This window comes from Ischnura elegans, chromosome 4 (assembly GCF_921293095.1).
Source record: "Ischnura elegans chromosome 4, ioIscEleg1.1, whole genome shotgun sequence".
In the NCBI taxonomy this organism is placed as follows: domain Eukaryota; kingdom Metazoa; phylum Arthropoda; class Insecta; order Odonata; family Coenagrionidae; genus Ischnura; species Ischnura elegans.
Genome location: NC_060249.1, coordinates 123598936 through 123620629, shown reverse-complemented (window position 1 = coordinate 123620629; position 21694 = coordinate 123598936). Strand labels below are relative to the sequence as shown.

The window sequence follows — 21694 nt, the reverse complement described above, 5'->3', positions numbered from 1 at the left end:
ACTACAAAGTGAGGTAGTAGTGTAGAGAACTGCCATCCAGAGGACTCTGGCTGCCAGATAGAGCTAGCGCCGCCCATGCAGCGTTCTTGCCTTCAAACTACGCCCAATTTTGCTCGAATCGTTTATTTACCTCGAAAAGCAACAGACCACTTCCACATTCTGTTGAATTTTATTCTAAAATTGAGTATTCTATTTTTTTTTTACTGGAAACTACCGCTGTTTTCAGAAATGCCCTTTCGGTTCCCCAGTTGATGACAAACCTTATTTGGTAAGGTTGATGTTTCTCTCTGTTACTTTTCATCGATTTATATCAAAATATGCAGGCAATTAGATAATTTTAAAGCTATTTAAGGATAATGAAAGGCAGACAACATCCGTTGACAAGCCGTCGAGTTAATTCCCACGATTTCTACACTAGAGTCATCTTTTGAGTTGTTTGCAAACTTTTGAATGTCCTTGGGAAGCGAAGCTTCGCATAGCTTGAACTGTCGCGAAGTGGAATCTCCGTCGAGCAATCTTTCTCGTGGTTTCGATTTTTCCCCGGGCTGCAAATAATATATTGTGAGCTATTTATTTCAATCCGTTAATATAATCCGAACAATCGAATTAAATTATTCTGAGCGATTTAACTTTCAATCACAATTAATTTTCGCGGTTTCAAAACGTAAATATCTAATTCGCAGATGACAGCCATTGAGATGTGGCAGCAATGGCAACACTGTTCTCCAGTTTAAAAATTAAAAAATTTGTATGTAAACTAAAGTGTACCGTATGATATGTGCCTTGCTTATATTCCTTACTTTTGCTTGAAAAACTCCGTGAAAGTCATCTTGCGAATGGGTGTTATGTATCATTCCCTCAATCCTAAATTTATTCGTGAGCTTTTTGTGGGGAATATTTTTTGCTATCATGTCTCTTCTGCCTAGTTTGTTTTGGTGAAAGAGACAATGGGAGAGCGGGCCGCTAAGTTTAATGAAAGAATTTTTCTCGGCACCAAAAATTTGTTTGACATCGTGGGTCATCCTTTCTGCATTTGTTCAACCTAGTGTACTTCTGCTGACCTGGACCTTAGTAATTTGACCATTATATCTCAATGCTCTTGGTGTGAATGCATTGGCGGGTTTAATACCTATCACAGGGCTTCGAGAAATGTTGGTGATCATCAATGACTATTTACATGAAGTTACGAAGACCGACGATGGCTTTTACATTGGGTACATAGACACTGCTGCCAAATACAACCAGTTTATGGCAGCTTTGAAAGATGCTGGATTTTATTTCTCAGTTCGAGATTCCGAGAGATTCAGGAAAGATGGTTAGTAGAGCTCTTGTGACTGCTGCATAGTAAATTTAAAGGGAATCCCCCATGATCTTTTGATACCCGCTCCCTCTTTCTCAGTCATTGACAATTATGAAGTACCGTGGAGGTTTCATAACAATCACTTATTCATTATTGGTATTTTGAACCTAGGTCAGTTCCTGTTTAAATGCAACAAGTCCAATGTCCCAGTGCCATTTAGTGGTTGCCCGTTTCGGCGTGAAAGAAATATTACTTATCAATGTGCATTTGGCAGTCAGTATTACGGAAAAGTGAAAAAGAAAGAATCTACAGAAACGGTAGGTGTCTCGAATGAATGTAGATTGTAATCAGTTAATTATTTAGTGAGTAATAATATTTAGAATACAGTAATTACTGAATGACCTTTTTTGCTTAGGTTAGACATCACTTACCTAATACTTTCACCAGTCTTATCAAGTAAACATCATTAACTTTTAATGCCTCATTCGTTTTTTATGCAAAGACTCGAAAAATTAAGTAATGATGCATTGAAGATGTCTTGCTTTTGCTAAATAAAATATCAGGCTTCCATATGTTTCATGTAAGCAGAGAAAAGCAGGCATCCCTAGAGAAATTGTTAGCCTCTTACCAAATATCAGCTGAGTACCAACCTCTTCAGCCTCACCCAGCTTTGTTCGTCCAAGTCAAGTGATGACTCTAGTGTCTCATCAATATTTTATTATATAGCTCAAGTCGGTCTGTAATATTTGCTTTTGGATTTTTTGCATGCCTTCTCTGTTATATTTCATGCTGTATCAAGAGGATCCCCTCACTGGTACCTCCACTTTGTAGTGTTGAGGCTAGACTTCCGTGCCTAAGTAAACCTGACATCAATGCGTAGGTAGTGGCTCAGCGAGGGGGGGGGGGGGTTTGGGGGATTAAAGCCCCCCCCCCCCCCCCCCCCCCCAGAGCTTAGAGAATTATAAAAATATTTTAATGCAACTAATAGTAGGGGGGATAAATGACTCGCAAACAAAACATCAAACTATTCACACAGCCGCAAAACTCACCATTTGAACCATTTATCTTTAAATATTTCTGGGGAAGGGCCCCTGCACCCCCCGCTTACCCAGCCAGGTATACCATACCTACCAGACCCCCCAGTATTAGTTGCCTTTATTCCTAGCTGTGCCCCTGAGCTCAGGTAGGGCTACACAAGCCAGAAAGGTCAAGAAGCATTGGCCAGACAAAAAGAAGCGCCCTAGTCCTCCAGGTCAGTAGTTGAGCGTTGGGTTAATGCCCCTTACTTAACTTACGTGTCTGTAAAAAAATTCTTGTGGTGAAGCTAAGGGATAAGGCAAACCAGGCCAGAATAAATTATGAGCGGCCTATGCAAAGGAAATGAGAGCACAAAAGGGAAGTGGATGTACATATAACCACATGGAATGTCCAAACGCTGAATAAACCTGGTGCCTTTCAGTGACTCAAGGGAGAGATGGGAAAAAAAAACATTGGAATAGTAGCCATTTAAGGGCCTAGATAGAAAGATGAAGGAATCATAAATCGTCGAACATATACTTCTATGCATAGTGGAGGAGAGAGCGGTGCTACCAGAGGTACAGGCTTCCTGTCATATGATAAGCATGTACTTGTAAGGCAGCAGACCTCAGTATCAAGCCTATAAACAAGACAATGTGCCTACCAAGGATAAAAGCCCACTTCTTTCATAGGTATTACAATTATATGTGTACATGTACCCACTGAGGATGTAGCGAGAGACACATTTCTTTGAGTGAGAATTTTATGAATACTGTTTTAATTCCAATTCTTAAGAAAGGAGAAAGTATTGTTATGTGTGACTATAAGCCTTGCATCATGGGTGCAGAAAGTGTTACTGAGATTCATAAATAGATGAATGGAAGCAAAATCAAGCAATTTCCTTGGTGATGAGAACTTAAGTTTCAAGAAAAAGAAGTCAACCCATGGGGAGATAGCAGTGTGAGAAATCTTTTAGAAATGAATGTGAAATATAATGAGGACATGTATGCTTCCTGTATTTTGAGTTAGTGTTTGATCAAGTTTACTATAGCTAATGAGTATCCTTTAGAAAATAGGTGAGGACTGGAGATTTAGGTGTCTCATTCGTTACCTCTTTGTGGCCTAGAGTATCCTTAGCGTAGGCGATGGAGAATCAGGATGTTCAAGCAGAGGTGGAAGACAAGACTTGTATGGAAGACTGACAGAGTTCTGAGAAATGGGACATTTAATGTTCAAGTATAGGTGTGGTGGCAATTGGATTGAAAGGAAATGATCCTTTCCCAATCCTGAATTGTATTTCCAGCTCATCACTTTCATTCCATCATTTGCTCACTTTGAAACCTTTGGCCTTTACAGTTTGACCATGAACGTATCTCATCCAAAATAATCACTCTTTATACCTATCTTCTTTTTCATTTTTAAACTACATTAATGTTTGCATCTCAATGAAAAAAATATAAACATTTTTCATGAAATTTCCAAAACTCACCGACATCTTTGTTCACCAGGCAACTTGGAAAGATTCTAAATCAATCCCATCCTCACAGCCTATTCCTTGAAAAAAAATGCCTCTCATGAAAAGTTGCCAGCTTGGGTGAAAACATGAGACCATCAGGTTATTTGGGCTTCTTAACGTTAGTGGCTATTTGTTGATCCCTAAGAATAATTTCATGTGAAAATATGAATGCTTTCCTCCTTATTACTGCATTGACATTGTATAAAATTCGTAATCAGGTGGTAGGATATGTTGAATAAAACATTAGATGTAGCATCTTTGCATACTCTTAACTGGCTGCCAGTGTGTGTATCTAATGAAAGAGGCACCTGGGTGTGATTGCCGGTCATTTAATGATGGTAGTAGTTGTTTATTGGCATACCTTTTCCCCTACGTGCATTCTCACATGCTCTTAACCAGTTGAATTCAGGGGCAGGTTAAGGTCGGTTAGGGGTTGGTGGTTCGTCACTTGCCTTGGTGGTACTGAATATGTACATCTCATCAATAATGCATCTGGTTCATGCGAGTGGACAAGTGGCTTTTAGATATTCATTAATTATTTTTAAACATATTTTTTAAATTTTAAGTACGGGGTAGCTAGGAACATAGACTTTCGCAGCACGATTCATTGATGTCGACGGCTTTCAGGAGTAGCTGCGTATTGCACTTTGTCACGCAAGCTTTCGCGGTCATCATCAGGTGATGAATTCATTCATTTCCTGATTCATTCATCTATCAATCAATTCATTCATCGCCTAATGATGTGACCTGTAATGGCCGCAAAAGCTTGGGTGACGAAGCACAATACGCAGCTGCCTCCGAAAGCCGTCGACATTGAAGGACGGAGACTAGCCAAAGTGAAAACTTTATCAAGTCACCTGCAATGCACAAATTGCAGGAAAATTCCAGAGAGAAAAAAATCATTCGCCTTGACCAGGATCACTTTTTCAGGAGCTTTTCTCTTAGCAGAATTTTCCCACAGTTGTTTTTAAGCTGGTGTAATAAAAACTTTCATTGCACAGCCACCGTAAAGATTGCCATCTCTTCAATTTTGCCAGAAATTTAGAGTGAGAGTGGGGTGGCTGCCCTCCTTAATCTCCCGGTGGTTGAATTAACATATGTTAACTCAGTTTTTGTATTCCATAGGTGCTGGAAACATGTGAAAAGAAAAAAGGGCGAGTTAGACTTTCCAAAAAAATAGGTTGCAAAGCTAAAATGGCAGCAAAGTGCATTAGAATTTACCTTGACTACAAGATTCCATCTGAGACATCTCATTGGCGTTTGAAAAAAGAGGTAGGTGCAAAAAAACATGCCATCTCTGGATATAGGTATGTTGTGTGATTTTCACGTGGTTATGAACGTTCCAGTGGTAAGTTACATCATCTGGATCAAATTCTGTTTTACAATACATTTTGAATGCATAAAAACGTAAGGATTAGGAAACAGTGGATAATTCGAAGTGGAATATGTATGATAAAACATGATCCAGGAAAATTAAAAAAAAAAATGACATACCTGGAAATACATTTCACATCATTTTGGCACTTAAAATTTAACTTGAGGCAGATGCAGTTATTATATTTAAAAACCAGACTATAGTTTTAAATATTTTTTATATTTGTCTGAGGTTTTGGGAAACATAGGGAGGCGAAGGTAAATTGAAATAAATAGCAGAATATGGTGAGAACATTAGAAAATTCTCGAAGGGCTAATGTGACGAAATGGAAAAGCTTTAAGAGGATGGAGTGATGGGTGCACTGTATTTCTAGGTGTAGTTGTTACCTAATGGTCAAAGAGCACTTATGCCAGAACTAGGAGTGACAATTGGTGGGATGTTGCAAAAATAGAGAGGTTAAGAGTGGGCACACGTGAAGAATCTGCTTGATGATGGTTACAAGCCAGAGAGATTGATCACTGAGTAAAAAAGTGCAGAAGATGAGGATAATTTTGAACATGAGAAGGGCAAGAAAACCTGATAGGATGGGCAGCGTCCCCCGTGAGTTTCCTAAGAGAAGAGGAAAGGCTGTAAGGTGAAGGTTTTTCAAACTGGTCAAACTTATGTAAATGAAGAGTGATTCCAGAATAGGGTATAGCAAACGTGAGATAGTCTTTTGGGATCAAAACCTAAAGTTTGTGTAGCATTTACATGTGGATGTGGGCAAGGCTGGATCCAGGATTTTTTTTGGGATGGGGGGGGCATGATAGGCAGACGGACTTCTCATATTTGAGTTTAAAAACAACATAAAACAATTGCTATACAAATTATTCTCTTTATATTAATATGGAATTACAAAATGATTGAGGCTCCATAATACATAAAGCAAAACAAACGTAATGGCAATCATATTAAAAATCTTGCCTATTTTTTCAAGCTTCTGGGGGGGCACGTTCCCCTCCCCCCCCCTAAATCAGCCTATGGATGTGGGCAAGGTTCTTAGACGGTAAGGTTGCCTCATTCGTAACTGCGCATGCGCCAGCAGAAGCCCCGTTACGTCACTGTAGACCCTGCATCCCAGCTGATCCTAGCCATTTCATTGTTTGCACGCTAGAAATTGAGAGAGAATAAGTTCCTGAGACCTTGCGCCGCCTTGTGTTTAACACGAATCTGAACACATTTCCTGCAATTTCACAGGAAATCGTCTTTGTAATCCACTACTCATAAGACGAACTTTTTGTGGGTGAAGAGCGCCATTAATCGTCGGATATGCCAGGCTGCCGTTGTACTGTGGCAACGTGCTCCAACAGCTTGTCGAAAACGAAGAAAGCTGGACGGAATGTCTCATATCACAGACGGATGCTTAAATTGAAAAATCGTTTTATTGTATATATTAACTAATCGAATCATTGACCGTGTCTCGCCCCCCACACATGTGAAGAAAGTGGTGAAAGTGAATCGGTCAGACAACCTAAGTGGATACGCTAAAGATTTCGTAATCAAGAACTTAGATGCCCCTATTGCATTGGAAAATCTGGAATTCTTCTCTTTTAAGGCAAATTGAACTTAATATTTTGCGCACTCATTCATGCAGGGACTATTTTGCAAATTCATCGTTTAACTCATATGCTATGAGTAACATCCTGTACCAATGGTAAGATATCAGGTAAACAAATTTCTAGTACTAAGTCTATAATTTTGAGTCCTTTCGCATGCCTTTGAGAGCTATTGAGAAATTTTCGAAATTGGCATATGTATGTACTTATGGGAAAAGGTCCTAAGTTTTGTTGAGTGTACGCAAAATTTTACAATTTTGACCTTTTGACCTCACAATGTGGGTCCAAACCAAAAATTTCAATTTGCCTTATGGGGTTTCAATGTTTAAAAAATCGAGATAGAAAAAAGTCTGAATTTCATTGACCAAGATGACTATTCTTAGGTTTTCGGACACAAGAAACCCGAAAATAATACTTTTATTCACGAAAACTCAACTGTTGACCCAGTAAGGTCACCGTCAAGGTCATAAAGGTGGCAAAAAGAATAGTATACCGACAAAGGTGTCGATCCATGGGTTTTATAGGGTGCCCAAGTCATTGGTAAAGTCCAAAAACCCTTATTATTCACTAATTGACCTCCGAGGGTCACAATGGGGGTCAAAGGTCATAGAGTTAAACGTCGGGCCATCATGACAACTAACGTGTCAAACCATGGGTTTTGAAGGGTGTCAAAGTCGGTTAGGCAGTTCATAGATCCTTATTGTTGATTTTTTGACCTCTGAGGGCCACAATGGGGGTCAAAGATCATCGGGTTAAACGTCGGGAAATCATGATAACCAGCGTGTCAAACCATAGGTTTTGAAGGGTGTTAAAGTCGGTTAAGCAGTTCATAGATCCGTAGTGTTGATTTTTAGACCTCCGAGGGTCACAATGGGGGTCAAAGGTCATAGGGTTAAACCACGGGCAATCATGACAACCAACGTGTCAAACGATAGGTTTTGAAGGGTGCCAAAGTCGGTTAGGCAGTTCATAGATCCGCTCATAGACTTTTGCTGTTGAGGGTCACAATGGGGGTCAAAGGTCATAGAGTTAAACCTCCGGCCAATATGACAGCAAAAGTGTGGAACCATGGGTTTTAAAGTGTGCCCAAGTCAGTTTTGCAGTTCGCAGATCCATATTGTCGATATTTTTACCACCGAGGGTCATAATGGGGGTCAAAGGTCATAGAGGTATGTTTTGAAGTAATAGGAAAACTAATGTCCCTAGCCAAAGGTTTAGAAGGGTGACCAAGTGAGTGGTGTAGTACACATATCCACTGTCTTTTCCGACAAGCCTCCCTTGCCCTCTTAGTTTCGAGCCGTTGTTGATTATTTATTTCCCTAGACATCCTTTTTCCCGACTTTGTGTCCGCGCACTATTGTCCGCGCAGCGTGTACTGGAAAATTCCAGGTGTGCGTTATAACGAATTTAAAAATTCTAAACTGGAAGACCTAGATAGTGTAATGGTGCAGGAGCTTCAACAAAAGAAGAGCATGGCAATCGAAACCATATCTGAAATTGGATGGTTGAGTAGCACAATGAAAACTCCATGTTCACATTTCAGTGTATTATCCTATTAATGTTGTCGTTTTATGATATTTCTCTTAAATCGTCAAATTTTTATCACATTGCTTGATACAATCAAAATAAAAGCTGGATTCTTCCATTGCTTTTATTTTTTACCTTAAGGTTTTGGACATAGCCAATATCTTTTTAAACGGAGTTTTGTCTTACACTTTGGGCGACAAATCAAAAGAATATTTAGAGAAATAAATAATCAACTGCAGCGTTAAAGTAAGAGAGCACGGGGGGCCTGTTGGAAAAGACTGCGAGGAAATGGAAAAATTTCGGAAGGAAGGAATGGTAAGCGCGTTGCATATTTTCTCTATGACCTTTGACCCCATTATGACTTTCGGAGGTCAAAAAATCAACAATACGGATCTATGAACTGCCTAACCGACTTTGGCACCCTTCAAAACCTATCGTTTGACACGTTGGTTGTCATGATTGCCCGAGGTTTAACCCAATGACCTTTGACCCCCATTGTGACCCTCGGAGGTCTAAAAATCAACACTATGGATCTATGAACTGCTTAACCGACTTTAGCACCCTTCAAAACCTATGGTTTGACACGCTGGTTATCATGATTTCCCGACGTTTAACCCGATGACCTTTGACCCCCATTGTGACCCTCAGAGGTCAAAAAATCAACACTAAGGATCTATGAACTGCCTAACCGACTTTGGCACCCTTCAAAACCCATGGTTTGACACGTTGGTTGTCATGATGGCCCGACGTTTAACTCTATGACCTTTGACCCCCATTGTGACCCCCGGAGGTCAATTAGTGAATAATAAGGGTTTTTGGACTTTACCAATGACTTGGGCACCCTATAAAACCCATGGATCGACACCTTTGTCGGTATACTATTCTTTTTGCCACCTTTATGACCTTGACGGTGACCTTACTGGGTCAACAGTTGAATTTTCGTGAATAAAAGTATTATTTTCGGGTTTCTCGTGTCCGAAAACCTAGGAATAGTCATCTTGGTCAATGAAATTCAGACTTTTTTCTATCTCGATTTTTTAAACATTGAAACCCCATAAGGCAAATTGAAATTTTTGGTTTGGACCCACATTGTGAGGTCAAAATTGTAAAATTTTGCGTACACTCAACAAAACTTAGGACCTTTTCCCATAAGTACATATGCCAATTTTCATGAACATTGCTCGATGCAAAGTTACTAAAATTACAGGTCAAAAATGACACACCACCCTTAGGACAGTCTGTATTTTCAAAGCCCGGCGAGGAATGAAAACGAGCATAATTTCTATTTAAAAAGTTGCAGAACTGTAATTTTTTGAAGCAACTAATTTGGTTTTTGCGTATTTTCCTACCAGCCATATTAATCTAAGTTTAAATTATATTGCGGAAGTAGCAAGGAAAACAGTGTTTTGAGAGTTACAGGAAGGAAGTGTGGACACGGAATCAACTCGCACACCTTCCCATTTCATCACTTCATCAGGAAATTATGGTGTCTGAATACACGAATTTATCTTTTTTTAAATCTTATCATCATTATTTTCATAAATCGGCCTTCAATTTAAAATTCGGGTTATAGTGTTCGATAGAGGGTAACTTCAAGAACTCGCTGCGGTAAGCAGTTATGCCCGCGGAAAGGCTAGAATTTGAAATGGCGCTGGAAGTTGGGTCTACAGTGACGTCAAGCCAATGGGAGCCCGAGTCGCGAATGAGGCAACCTTTACTCTAAGAACCTTGGGATGTGGGTATGTAACAGAATGGTTGAGGTGGAATGAGGTAAAGGGATGAGAAAGTGAGCCGGATGTGATGGATGAAGAAACTGTTGGAGATGATATGGATGAGTCAGCAGGTGGGGATGGAGCGAGTGCTGAGGAGGTAAGGAATACTGAAAACCATCATAGAGGGAAGTACGTAGGGTACACAGTGGTAGGGGAGGAAGATAATGGGTGGTATTTGGGTGGAATGAAGGGCAATCGACCCTATTTCTGATTGAAGAAAGTCAGTTTGGGAATAGGGACACACTGGGATGATTAGTAAAACCCTTCTTGTTCACATTATTTAACCAATAGACTGCCTTGAACTATGACTTGTAAAAATTTTGCTTAAATTTGTTTCTTGTTTTTTATCTTGAGTTCATACTTGTGGTTAAAGTGTTCATCTGGAGTTTGATCATGTTTTTCCACAATTTGATTTTTTAAATTTCTGCCAGATTACCGAGGTTAATTAGGATTGGCTGGTTATGAGGCTTATTATCCATGCTTTGTTTCCTCTGATAAAAACCAAGGTGGCAAGAAGAAGGTATAAGATTAAGATGCTAATAGAAAAGCTTAGCAATGAAAAGGAGGGGAATAACTATGTACATTCTAGGACATCCTGAAGACAGTGATGTAATTCAGCTAGAAACATCCATCCAAAAAAGGTTTGAAATATTAAATTGAAATTTTCATCTTTATTTTTTAGTAGATATATTGTGTTTATTTACTCCATGGTAAATTCCCTGACTTTAAATTATTTTTGTATTATGATTTAATTTTCTGTGGATATGACTGTAGAAATATAATTTTGTATACATGTATGTGGAAATGAAATTGTCATCAACCATTATGATACTAATTTAATGCTTCTTATGCAAGCCTAAAACAGACATATATGATGTGCAAATCGTTTTTTAGTTCTATAAAAATTATTGAAAGTGTGCGAAGACCCAACTATCTTATCGGCACCATTTTTTCAGGTTATCAGCACTCTGAAACAAGACCTGACGTCAAAAGAATGTAAAGTCAAAAGTCTTTCCAGGTATTTCATAAAGATTTCATGTGCTGACCAACATTGCCATACCCCCATGCATCCAAGAGGTGTGATCAAGAAATTGTTGGAGACTTCAAAATGCAAAAGACACGTGTTAGATGTGAATGAAGATCAAGTTTTAGAGGCCCCTGCACCAGCAGAGGGAGAAACTAATGCGTACGAGACAGTATGCATGGTGGGAGATAAAGGCGAACTTGTAGATCTGAGAGAGCTCTGTCATCAGAAATGTAGAGAGGTGGCAACACTGTCGCAGCATTTGTGCCACGATGAAGACCAGCTGAGAGAGATACTCACTGTACTGACACGAGTGACGAACCGACTGCATGAGAGTCAGGTGGATGTGGTAGCCGGAGGGGTGGGGGAAGCAGAGTCAGTGGCGTCACCGCTGGTGGAAGTGATTGTGGAAAATTCCATGTCTTTCGAGACTGAAGTGTCTCACTCAGAGATGGCAGGGGGTGAGACAGCTGGCCAGGGAGAGGAATTTATCGAGGACTGCAGCGAAGAGACTGATTCAGTGAGCATGAGTGAAGCACTTTTGGAGGTGAGTGACAGACAGCTTGCTAACGCCCAGTTCGAAAGATTGCAGAAAAGGCTTAACATTAATGAGCCTCAAGTGTCATCAGAACATGATCTCCAACAAAATTGTGATATTGATGAAGGGAATGTTATATATTATTTTATAGGATAATTGGTGGAAACTATGAAATATTTTCCCAAATGGCAGTGTGCAATTTTTTTATTGGTCATTTTCAGTGTCAGTGATGTGTCTCTCTTATATGTGTGTAGATGTGCATATACACAAATATATAGCCATCAATAAAACGGTGCTAATTTTTAAGTCTCCATTTAGCAATATTTTCTGCTCACCAAAAGTGCTGTCGTTTCTAAGCTGTGATTGAATGCAAATTTCTTAAAAGGATGGAGTGGACAAATGGGTAATTTTTTGGTTGAAGCTCTCGAGGGTCATTGTAGTTGTTGGTAATGTTTACTTTCCTTCAGGTGTGCTCCACGTACTTATTCAGTTTGTGGTTAATTTTTAATTTGATTGTGGCAGCCCCGGAGATCTATGATAAATCATGAAATAGCTCTAACTCTAGAATGTTGTTGGAAATTTGGCTTCAATCTACAATTGGAATGGTGTGCTGCATGTAGTTCGCTTGTTAGAATATTAACAATTTGACATCTGGACAAAATGTACCAGTGCCTCTATGAGATGCCCCGATGATAGATGAGATGTCATCAGGGTATGGAAGGAGTATTGCTCTCTTCTAACCTATAAAATGACATCCAAAGGCATAATAAATTAATACAATGCCCGTGGCCTGATTATCCGACTTTCTTGAGAGCCTCAATTTCTTTAATAACTGGCCCTCCATTGCCGGCAGCCTGTGTTGTTTCATTCATACCATATGCCTCACTATTGACTCTTAAAGTTGACATCATTAAAGATATAAAATTGTATGGAGATAATAATGCAATGTTTAGATATTCAAGGATTCAAGAAATGCTAACCTGCCGCAACTTCTTTCAGCTCTTGACCATTATTACCAATAGTTGGAAAAATATCAAATCCAAATTCTAAAAAGTTTTCTCAGCTTGCATATCAGGTTTAAAATAAATTACAAGGCTTTCTAAAGATTTATAAATGGAATTTGAAATTTGTTTATAATTAATCTCTCTCTCTTTAATTAAAAATACATATTATATTTCAATAATGAACATTCATAAGTAATAAACATTGTTCAATGAATTCATTCCAGAAATTAAGATTATAAGACACATATGTTGATTTCATATTTTTAGTATAAATAATCAAGTGTTTGTTTACATACTAATGCAAAAGATGAAATTAGTAAGTACGTACTCCTATCACGCATCTCATCGTAGCCCTGAAAAATTCAAAGATTGGGATGTCCCATCTTTCATTACTATTCTATCAATCCAACCCTGTAAAAGCCTGTTTACACATTATATTAACCCATTATTGTCGTTATTATTTTATTTACCCAGCGATCTAGTAGATTAAATAATGGCCCAGATATAAGGCACGTCAAAGTATACAATATGTATGCATATACCTACATAGAAATACCAACATAACAAACAGTATATTTCCCTGTAAACATATTTACATTAAACTGTAAAAAGCATCATCTAGATATTCATCAACTGAATAATACATTTTTCTCAGTAAAATTTTTTTCTACTTATTTTTAAACAAAATATCATTAACATTTTTAGGATCAGCAGGCAAATTATTAAGAAGTTTTATTCCCATTTCTGTGGGACCCCTTTAGCGACATTTGATCGTACAAAATTATGATGTACATCACTATGAGAATTTGTATAATGACTATGTACACTATTAGTCAAAGTATAATTTCTTAGGTTGTTCTTTACATACATAATAATTAACAATATATATACACATGGAATCGTGAGGATAAGTATGTCATTAAAGATTGGTCTGCTGGGAGATTTTTAACCTTTATGTGCAATGATTCTCATGACACGTTTTTGTAAACAAAATATTTTGATAAAATGACGAGTTGATCCCCAAAAAATTACACTGTAGGTGACATGAAAGTAGTATAATATAGTTTCAGCCAAGCTTTCTTTCCACAGTGAACCTGAGCTGACTTAGTAAGTAACATGTAGAACTGAGTTTGCTGCTGATGTATGTAATATGCTCATTCCAGGACATTTTGTAATACAAGAGATATTCCTAGGAATTTACAATTATCTACCTGCTCAATAGGTTTCCTATTCAGACTTACACTAATGTTCTCAGATGGTGGGCCACTAGTTTTAAAGCATTAATTTGCTTTTGTTAGGGTTGATAATTAAAAAGTTATCCTGTGACCATCTACTGATCACATTGGAAACCGACTGAGGTTGGTCACTCAATGTTTGATCAGCATTGGTTGACTCTATTACTGTCGTGTCATCAGCATATAAAACTGGTGTATTATTGTCATTATCACATAAAAACGATGGTAAGTCATTTACATATAATAAAAATAAAAGTGGACCTAGAGTTGATCCTTGAGGAACACCCACTGTTGAAATACAAGTGGTAGAATTATATTTGGCTCTATCAGATTTTATAGTTACTATACCCAAGATCTATTGTGTAAATATGACTTAATCCACTGATACGGAATTCCTCTAAAGCCCAATCTGTAGAGTTTAAGCAATAGATGTTCATGATTTACTAGATCAAATGCCTTAGTAAAATCATAAAATTTAATTAAAAATATCATTAACAGCCTAGGCTAATATTCGGTATAAATGTATATTTATATTTTTCTCGTACCTTTAAAGACTAAATATATTTAGTCTTTAAAGGTACTAGAAAAGAAATTTTGAAGAATTTGAGGCCCTAAAAATTTATTTATACCAAAAAAATAATATGTAGTACATTTTTGCACCTTTGGCGGAATGTGGGACTTTAACTAACATATCATGAATAACTAAAACCTTTTTCTTTTCCACTGTTTTATTTATAACCACATAGAAACACATAAATAAGTATTTAAAATCATTAAATAACCATTCATACAATAAGAAAACCCTTTTATTTAAAAACAATATTAGGATATAAGGGCACATTACATTTTACACTAAAATATATGTAGTGTGCCTATTACATTGCCTGCACCTTTTCCTTGAAACCTTTTTCTCAATAATATGACCTACATTATCTTTTTCAATGTCTGCTTGCAAAGAACGTCAGGGTTTGTCTTTTTTTTATGGTGGTCCTGCAAGTTTTACTTCGTGATTGTCATTACTAAATCAGTCACCTTTGACTGGCATTAGCGCGACAAATAGTCTAAAATCAATTGGAGACATTTTGTGCCCAGTAGCCTTCCTATAGATTTACCATGAATTAGTAAACACACTATACAGTAAATTTACAAACAATGGCTACCACCACTTTTTCCCTCTGATTTTTATTCTACAATTCCCGTTTATATCATGACGAGAGGCTTGGGAATTATTACCTCTTTTCTTTCCAAACAGCCAAATCTATTCACACTTCCCGAGTGATAAATTGGCATTGTGTTTCTTTCCACAACTACAACAGATCTTTCATTCCATTTGAGCACGAAATCTGAAACAAATATAGCTCCTAATCAAACCTTCAGTCCATGAAAGCTTGATAGATTTAGCCCCTCCATGCAGAAAATTTGGATGAAGTAACCATCTGAAGAGCAAAGGCAACATAATTTGAACCCAAGTTGAACTTGTATTTTTTGTAAAAATTTTTGCTGAGTGGCATCCAAAATACAGAACCATTTGCTCATCCATAGAAAGGTTATGAGAAAAAATTCCTAACAGCAAAAACTTAGCATTCAACATAGTAAATATTGGTCTCAGCTTTGCAAATGTGTCCGTTTTGGTGATAGAAAAGGTAGATATTTCCTTTTATGCTCCTATATCTCTTTCTACTCATAGTTTGATGTACTAATTCAACCCATTTATCCTCATCTTTAGACAGGTATGTACCTACATGTCCTGCTGCAGGAGCACATGATACCCAGAGAGAATTAAAGGCTCAAGAAACTTTTTAAGTCTACAATTCTAATTTTTAACTCATGCCCAGGCCCATCGCGAGGGCGGGACAACCAGGGCATTTTGCCCTGGGCGCTGCAAGTTGGGGGCACACCATGTTCGCCGACGAAAAAAATTTTTTAAATATCCTTGTATGTGTTACTTTCATAATCGATAAAATATCTTTATTACGAAAAAATGTTTTCAATTATATTTTCAACTCTCCCGATTGCAGACATATCAATGTGTGGGTGCACGATCCCAGTTTGCCCCGGGCGCCAGATCAGCTAGCGACGGGCCTGCTCATGCCTATTACCATCAGTAGGATAATTAATAGAAAAATATACCATTTCCTCCAAAACCTTATCATCAAGAAGTGGAAGGAAAATGTCAGATGTAGACATACCTCCAAATTCTTGTTTTATTTTGTTGTCATATTCCGTCTCATTAGCTATTGGATGACAAAAAAACTTAACATCAATCTCATTTCTCCATTTTCGAAAGTTAGTCCTTTTCATCAGAGGATTGGATACCTTTTTAGGTACACTGATGGCTTTCCTTTTTCTTCTTCCACCCTCAGCCATCACCTCGATGTGTTTCAAATGTTCCCGCGAAGTCATTGTTAATTGGCTTCCCAGTGCAAATGTTATCTATGTCCCCTTCAAGTTGTTAACATCTAGTGGTATATAGACAACATCCGTGGCTTCATCCACAGAATCTAGGGTTCCTTCTGAAGAGGCCAAGATTTCTAAGGTGGAGATATGTACACCTTTTATTATCCATCTAAAGTAGTCTCGGAAAATTTGATAAAATAAAAAAGATAATTTTTTTCACTGTTATGTTGATCTTGAAACTGTAGGATCACCATTCACACCTTACTAATGCGTGAAGAACTGGAGGACGAAATTCTTGAAGCCTTCTTCTAGAGTTAGAAGATAAAATCCACTGATGTCTACATAGCAGAGATCCATCTCTGAATGACCGTCGCCTTTTGAGAAACTGTTCATTACATCTATATATATAAAAGAAAGTCGAAAATCGTGTTAGTTAGAACACTTATAACTCGAGAACGGCTGCACCGATTTCAATGAGATTTGGTTCTTTGGATTCGTCACAGGCGGGGTTAACATATAGGCCATTAAAAAAAGGATAATTTCACACAAAAAATTCATCTCTTTCCTATGGACATGCAGTTAGGAGTTATAGTAACACAACAATTGATAAGTCGGCCAAAACTACAAATTAAATAATTAGTTTTGTTTTTACCACTTTAATAACTGAATTTAGTAACAATATAACATTTTAATTACTAAATATATTCAAAATATTAATTAAATTGAAATTACATTTTTAAAATTTAATTCGAGCTGATTGTAAGCCCAGCCGTGGCCCAGCTCGAGTTGACACTTCACTACCGTGTTTGTAAACAAATCTCCAAGCAATTGTTGACAAACGGTAATGTCCGTGTTCCTGTCGAGGAATTGAGTAGTTCGCTCATCAACAAAGAGTTCCAGAATATGATTGATCACCAAAATAATCAAAGATGGTTGATTTAGCGAGCAAGAACGAAGATGTGGATGACTAAAACGAGGTAAATTCAAATAGTTTGTACTCTGCATGGATTCGAATCTTTTAAATGTGTAACAAACGAAGACGAAATCACCAACTATCTATCTGAATATTTTAAGTCCTTGGACGTACCTGGCTTGCCAAGGCACGATTTACAGAAAAATGTAGTTTCTGTGCTCATGATCTTTCGAAGCCTAAACCAACCATAACTATCCAACGGAACGTGTTTGATCATTAAAAAAATTGGTGATGAATGTGATTCACACAACTTTACTCAAAGGAAAATTCAAAGGTTAGGAAGTCCTCATCCCGTAGATTCCATGATCTCAACTCATATGCCCTTTTGAGCTAAATGTATTCAATTTACAATTCGTGTTGCATTCGTGATAACGATTAAAAAATCGCATGGTCATTCTTTCAGTTTTTGTGTTGTTTGTGCTCATGTGCTAATGAAAACCCATGATTTTCTCATGGTCAATTTAACGTGCTATGTTTACCAGTCGATAAACCATCCTCTGTATTTCATCCTTCGCTTCAAGTGCGTAGCTAGGATAGGGGGTTTTGGGCGCAGCTAATACCACGGGTCTGTAGGGTATAGAAAACTCGCTAAGGTAAGCGGGAAGTGTGGGGGCACTTCCCTCAGACATTTTTTGAGATAAAAGGTTCAAAATAGTGGGTTTTGCGGCTGTGTGAATAGTTAAATATGTTTTGTTTGTTAGTCATCCGTCCCCCTAATATTAATAACAAAATCTTTCATAAAAAAATTCTCTAAGCTCTTGGGGGGGGGGGGGGGGGGAGCGATGTTATCCCCCAAAACCTCCCCTCGCTGCGTCACTGCTTTGCTTCGCTACATTTATTTAGCTTCATCCGCTTCATCTTGCGCCTGATAACAAAACAAAAACTGTTGTTTCTCAGAAGGTGCTTGACGCAAGACATTAAACCCGAATGTGTAGGGCTCACCGTGGTGCGTTTACGCATGCAGTACGTTTACGCAGTGCATTTTTTCCAAACAGAGATACTAAAACTGGCGCGCCTTAAGTCATTTAATGCGAATGCTGCTTCATAGGGGCTTTTCTTGCACGATTTTGAGCATCAGTCAAGCGTCGGTCTGGGGTCGTGTCAACCTGCCCCCTGAATGGGCCAAGTGTATGCAACAGACTTGGACCTAAAAACATATTTTTACAGCTAATAACGCAAATAGCCAACAACTGAATGCGTATAATTTTTATTTCATGAACTGCTTTATTAAACCACAATGCCCAAAATTTCTTAAGCTAAAACATAAGAAAATTTGTTGAAAAAAATCCGCGTAAACGTGCTCCGATTCACCCTATGTAGATTCAATAAACAAAATGTCTTTCTGACAAGCAATTTTGGTACTCATTTACGTAGTTTTATTGAATTTGTACCCTTATTTTATTATAATAAATTAAACATGATTAAAAACGATACAGCCGCTCCTGATTTATAAATGGTGTAAGTAAACTGTAAGTTCATTGATTGTTAGGCGGTACGAAGTTCGCCGGGTCAGCTAGTACATTATAAACCGATTGGTCTCATGGCGGGGAACCTGGCTGCTCATAAGTTCACAATGTATTTTATGACAAAATGAAGCCACAATTTAGAAGAAGACATCTGTGAGATCAATAAGATAAGAAAATACATTTTATAGCACTTAAAACCCAAAAGTGCTTAAATTGATTCACCGAATAATTTTAGGGTGGCGTACAATGTTAGTGACCAAGGTTTGCTAGATTTGTCCCACGGCACAGCACCTCAGTCCTAATCTGCCATAACCCCAAATTCCAAAGGTGCAAAAACGCACCATTAAAACCTGTGTCAAAATTGTACATTTCTAAATATATTATTAGATTTAAAATCTGTGAGTAATTAAGCATTCGTAGTACATTTATAATATGGGTAGTACTAGGATTCATAAATATTGCTTGTGCACTTGTAAAAAAAAACATTAAGCTGATAGCCCTCGATGAGCAAGAACAGTAACCTTGAAAAATTATAACTAAATAACCACATCAAAATTTTAAAAGAAAATGGTTTTAAAAATAAGTTTATTATCTAAAGAATACATAATTTACCGAGAAAACCTTTTAAATAATGGGGTAGATATTTTTTCACAAACTAATTACAAATTGGTGCATTTTTGCACCTTTGGCCGTAAATGGGTCAACCTGTACGAGTTAATGTCTAAATGTATGACTGCAGAAATGTTCTGGGTAACCACCCAACTTGTGCGAATTTATGTACAGAAAATAGAACCTGTTCTAATTTGGATAATGTAATCATACATTATCCATTCCACCAAACTCGTTCATGCATGCAGACATAAACTCGTACTGGTTACTCTCTTGTCTAACCAGGCCTCTAAAGAGGGCAAACTCCTGGGAGCCTGTCCCTTCTACCTAAGGGCTACAAACACTACAGAGGGGTGACAAAATGACCATATTTATAGTACGTGTATTTCAATTACACCCAATAATTTTTCAAATTAAAGCCATAGATATCAGCAAATGTATATGTATCTTTAAATATATAATGATGCAAGGATGAGTTATGAATAATAGCAATGTTAGGTCGAATCGGGTTCATCAGATCTATGGTTAGCGCTGTGTGAGACTCTCAAGACGAGACTTTCAATTCTCGGCATTGTCAGGACAAGACTCAGCACGGCGAGTGTGTCGCCTGGGTCGGGTCTTGACGACACTCGAGAAGTCTTGCCCTTTCGAGACTTCTCGACACCTGTGGAGACTCCCGGGAAAGGCGGGAATTTCTTATGAATAATGCAATCAGTGGATAATAGAGTTTGATCCCTTAAGACTCTTACAGATTTATTTACAGGATAAGAATATTTTATTTAATGATTTACCCTCTGCATCCATTTCTTTAATGTGTGCGCATGATGCTAATAGAGCTCTCAACAAGAGTTGAAAAGGATTTTTTATTTCTTTTCCCTTACCTCTATATTTTATATTTAATTTGAATCTTGGAGTGTTGGTCTTTCAATTGAATTCTTGTCTAAGTTTCCGTTTATTTACGAACAATTATCAGGGCTTAAAAGGAAAATGAGCATATGATTTTGATGCATAGGCATACTTAAGGGTTACATCAATGTTTCTCATTATAATATAATAGAGAAGAAACAATCAGTTTTAAATCAACAAAAAAAGAAGATACTATACAGTCTAATTCTATATAATTTATAAATACCTTTTTTGTGCTGTTTATTTATGGTAACCAAGGTTCATGATCCCCAGTCAATTTTGGTAAAATAATAACAAATGATTAAATTATCAGAGTCGATCATTTATTGCAACTATTTTTGGTTCTGGAAATATATACCATAACTTTAAAAAATATTTCAGTGTCTAAAATAGAAATTGTTTTATTTTTTGCAAGGGTCTGAGAGTCTCCACAGGTCGAGGAGTCTCAAAGGGGCGAGACTTCTCGAGTCTCGTCAAGACTCTCGCTGTGTTAAGTCTCGTCGATGGGCGTACCCAGCGAGGGGCAGCTGCCCCCCCCTAGAAGCAAAAATTGCTAGAGAGCTTAAGAAAAATCACTATGGAATTGAATTGAAAGTATTCAACAAATTTTCTTTAAACCCACGAGAAATTATATGTATTAGTATAAGATTTGTGGCTAAAATAAAACTATTTTCAAGGAAATAATCTCATAAACTAATGTCACAACTTGGCTTGCCCCTCCCCCCCAATTATGATCCTGAGTATGCCCTTGGTCTCGTCCCAACAATGCCGAGAAATGAGTCTCGTCTCGACCGTCAGACTCGCGTGAGGTTGAGTCTCACACAGCCCTAACCATAGGTCTGATGAACCTCATGAATTTCACAAATTTGCGTAACCAGGCTAATATTATATTAGTGAGTTAAGAAATTTTCGTCATTGTTCATATTAACTTTTTAAATGGTTGCAGATGAGGGTCATTTTAACACAACACCTCAACGTATTTAGATCAAGCATTCCCTTTATTTTATTCTCCTGGCAACCCAGGATATTTATTTACAGAAATAATGGAGAATTATTACCGCTGAGCTTAAAGCCACGGAGTGCATCCACTAGGTTGTGGATGGTGGGTGGACCTTAAGATAGAGAGGTTAACTGTGCTGTAAGAGAGTTCTCTCATCAAATAAGCAGTTGTGAGCAAAAAAAGTACTCCAAGGGGCTATTGATCAATCTTTGGGTCAGGTACACCATTTAAATGATACCAAAACCTATGAAGAAGCCATGACTTGGTGACTGGAGGCCACCAACAATTATGCCTCTCATTCCCAGGGTAGAGGGCAACAGCCAACAAGACATGTCGTGGAGCAAGGAAGGCTAGAGAAGTGTGGATGAAAAATATACGTAAAGATGTACAGAACAAACTAGTGCATGGCCAAGTAGAGGCCACTTAACGGATAGTGAGGA

General features: G+C 37.8%; 1 protein-coding gene across 1 annotated transcript; it reads left to right on the top strand.

Annotated features, from left to right (window-relative positions):
- Positions 1-700: 700 nt before the first annotated feature.
- On the top strand, positions 701-11970 carry LOC124158009. The gene is made up of 4 exons (XM_046533153.1): positions 701-1315; positions 1472-1617; positions 4959-5105; positions 11059-11970. The coding sequence occupies exons 1-4, from the start codon at positions 1150-1152 to the stop codon at positions 11818-11820; spliced, it is 1221 nt and encodes a 406-aa protein (XP_046389109.1). The 5' UTR covers positions 701-1149; the 3' UTR covers positions 11821-11970.
- The last annotated feature ends 9724 nt before the right edge of the window (positions 11971-21694 follow it).

Coding starts and splice junctions, on each gene's coding strand:
- LOC124158009 (XM_046533153.1), top strand. CDS start 1,150: ATGTTGGTGATCATCAATGACTATTTACATGAAGTTACGAAGACCGAC. Junction 1,316..1,471: donor CGAGAGATTCAGGAAAGATG/GTTAGTAGAGCT, acceptor TTTTGAACCTAG/GTCAGTTCCTGTTTAAATGC. Junction 1,618..4,958: donor AGAAAGAATCTACAGAAACG/GTAGGTGTCTCG, acceptor TGTATTCCATAG/GTGCTGGAAACATGTGAAAA.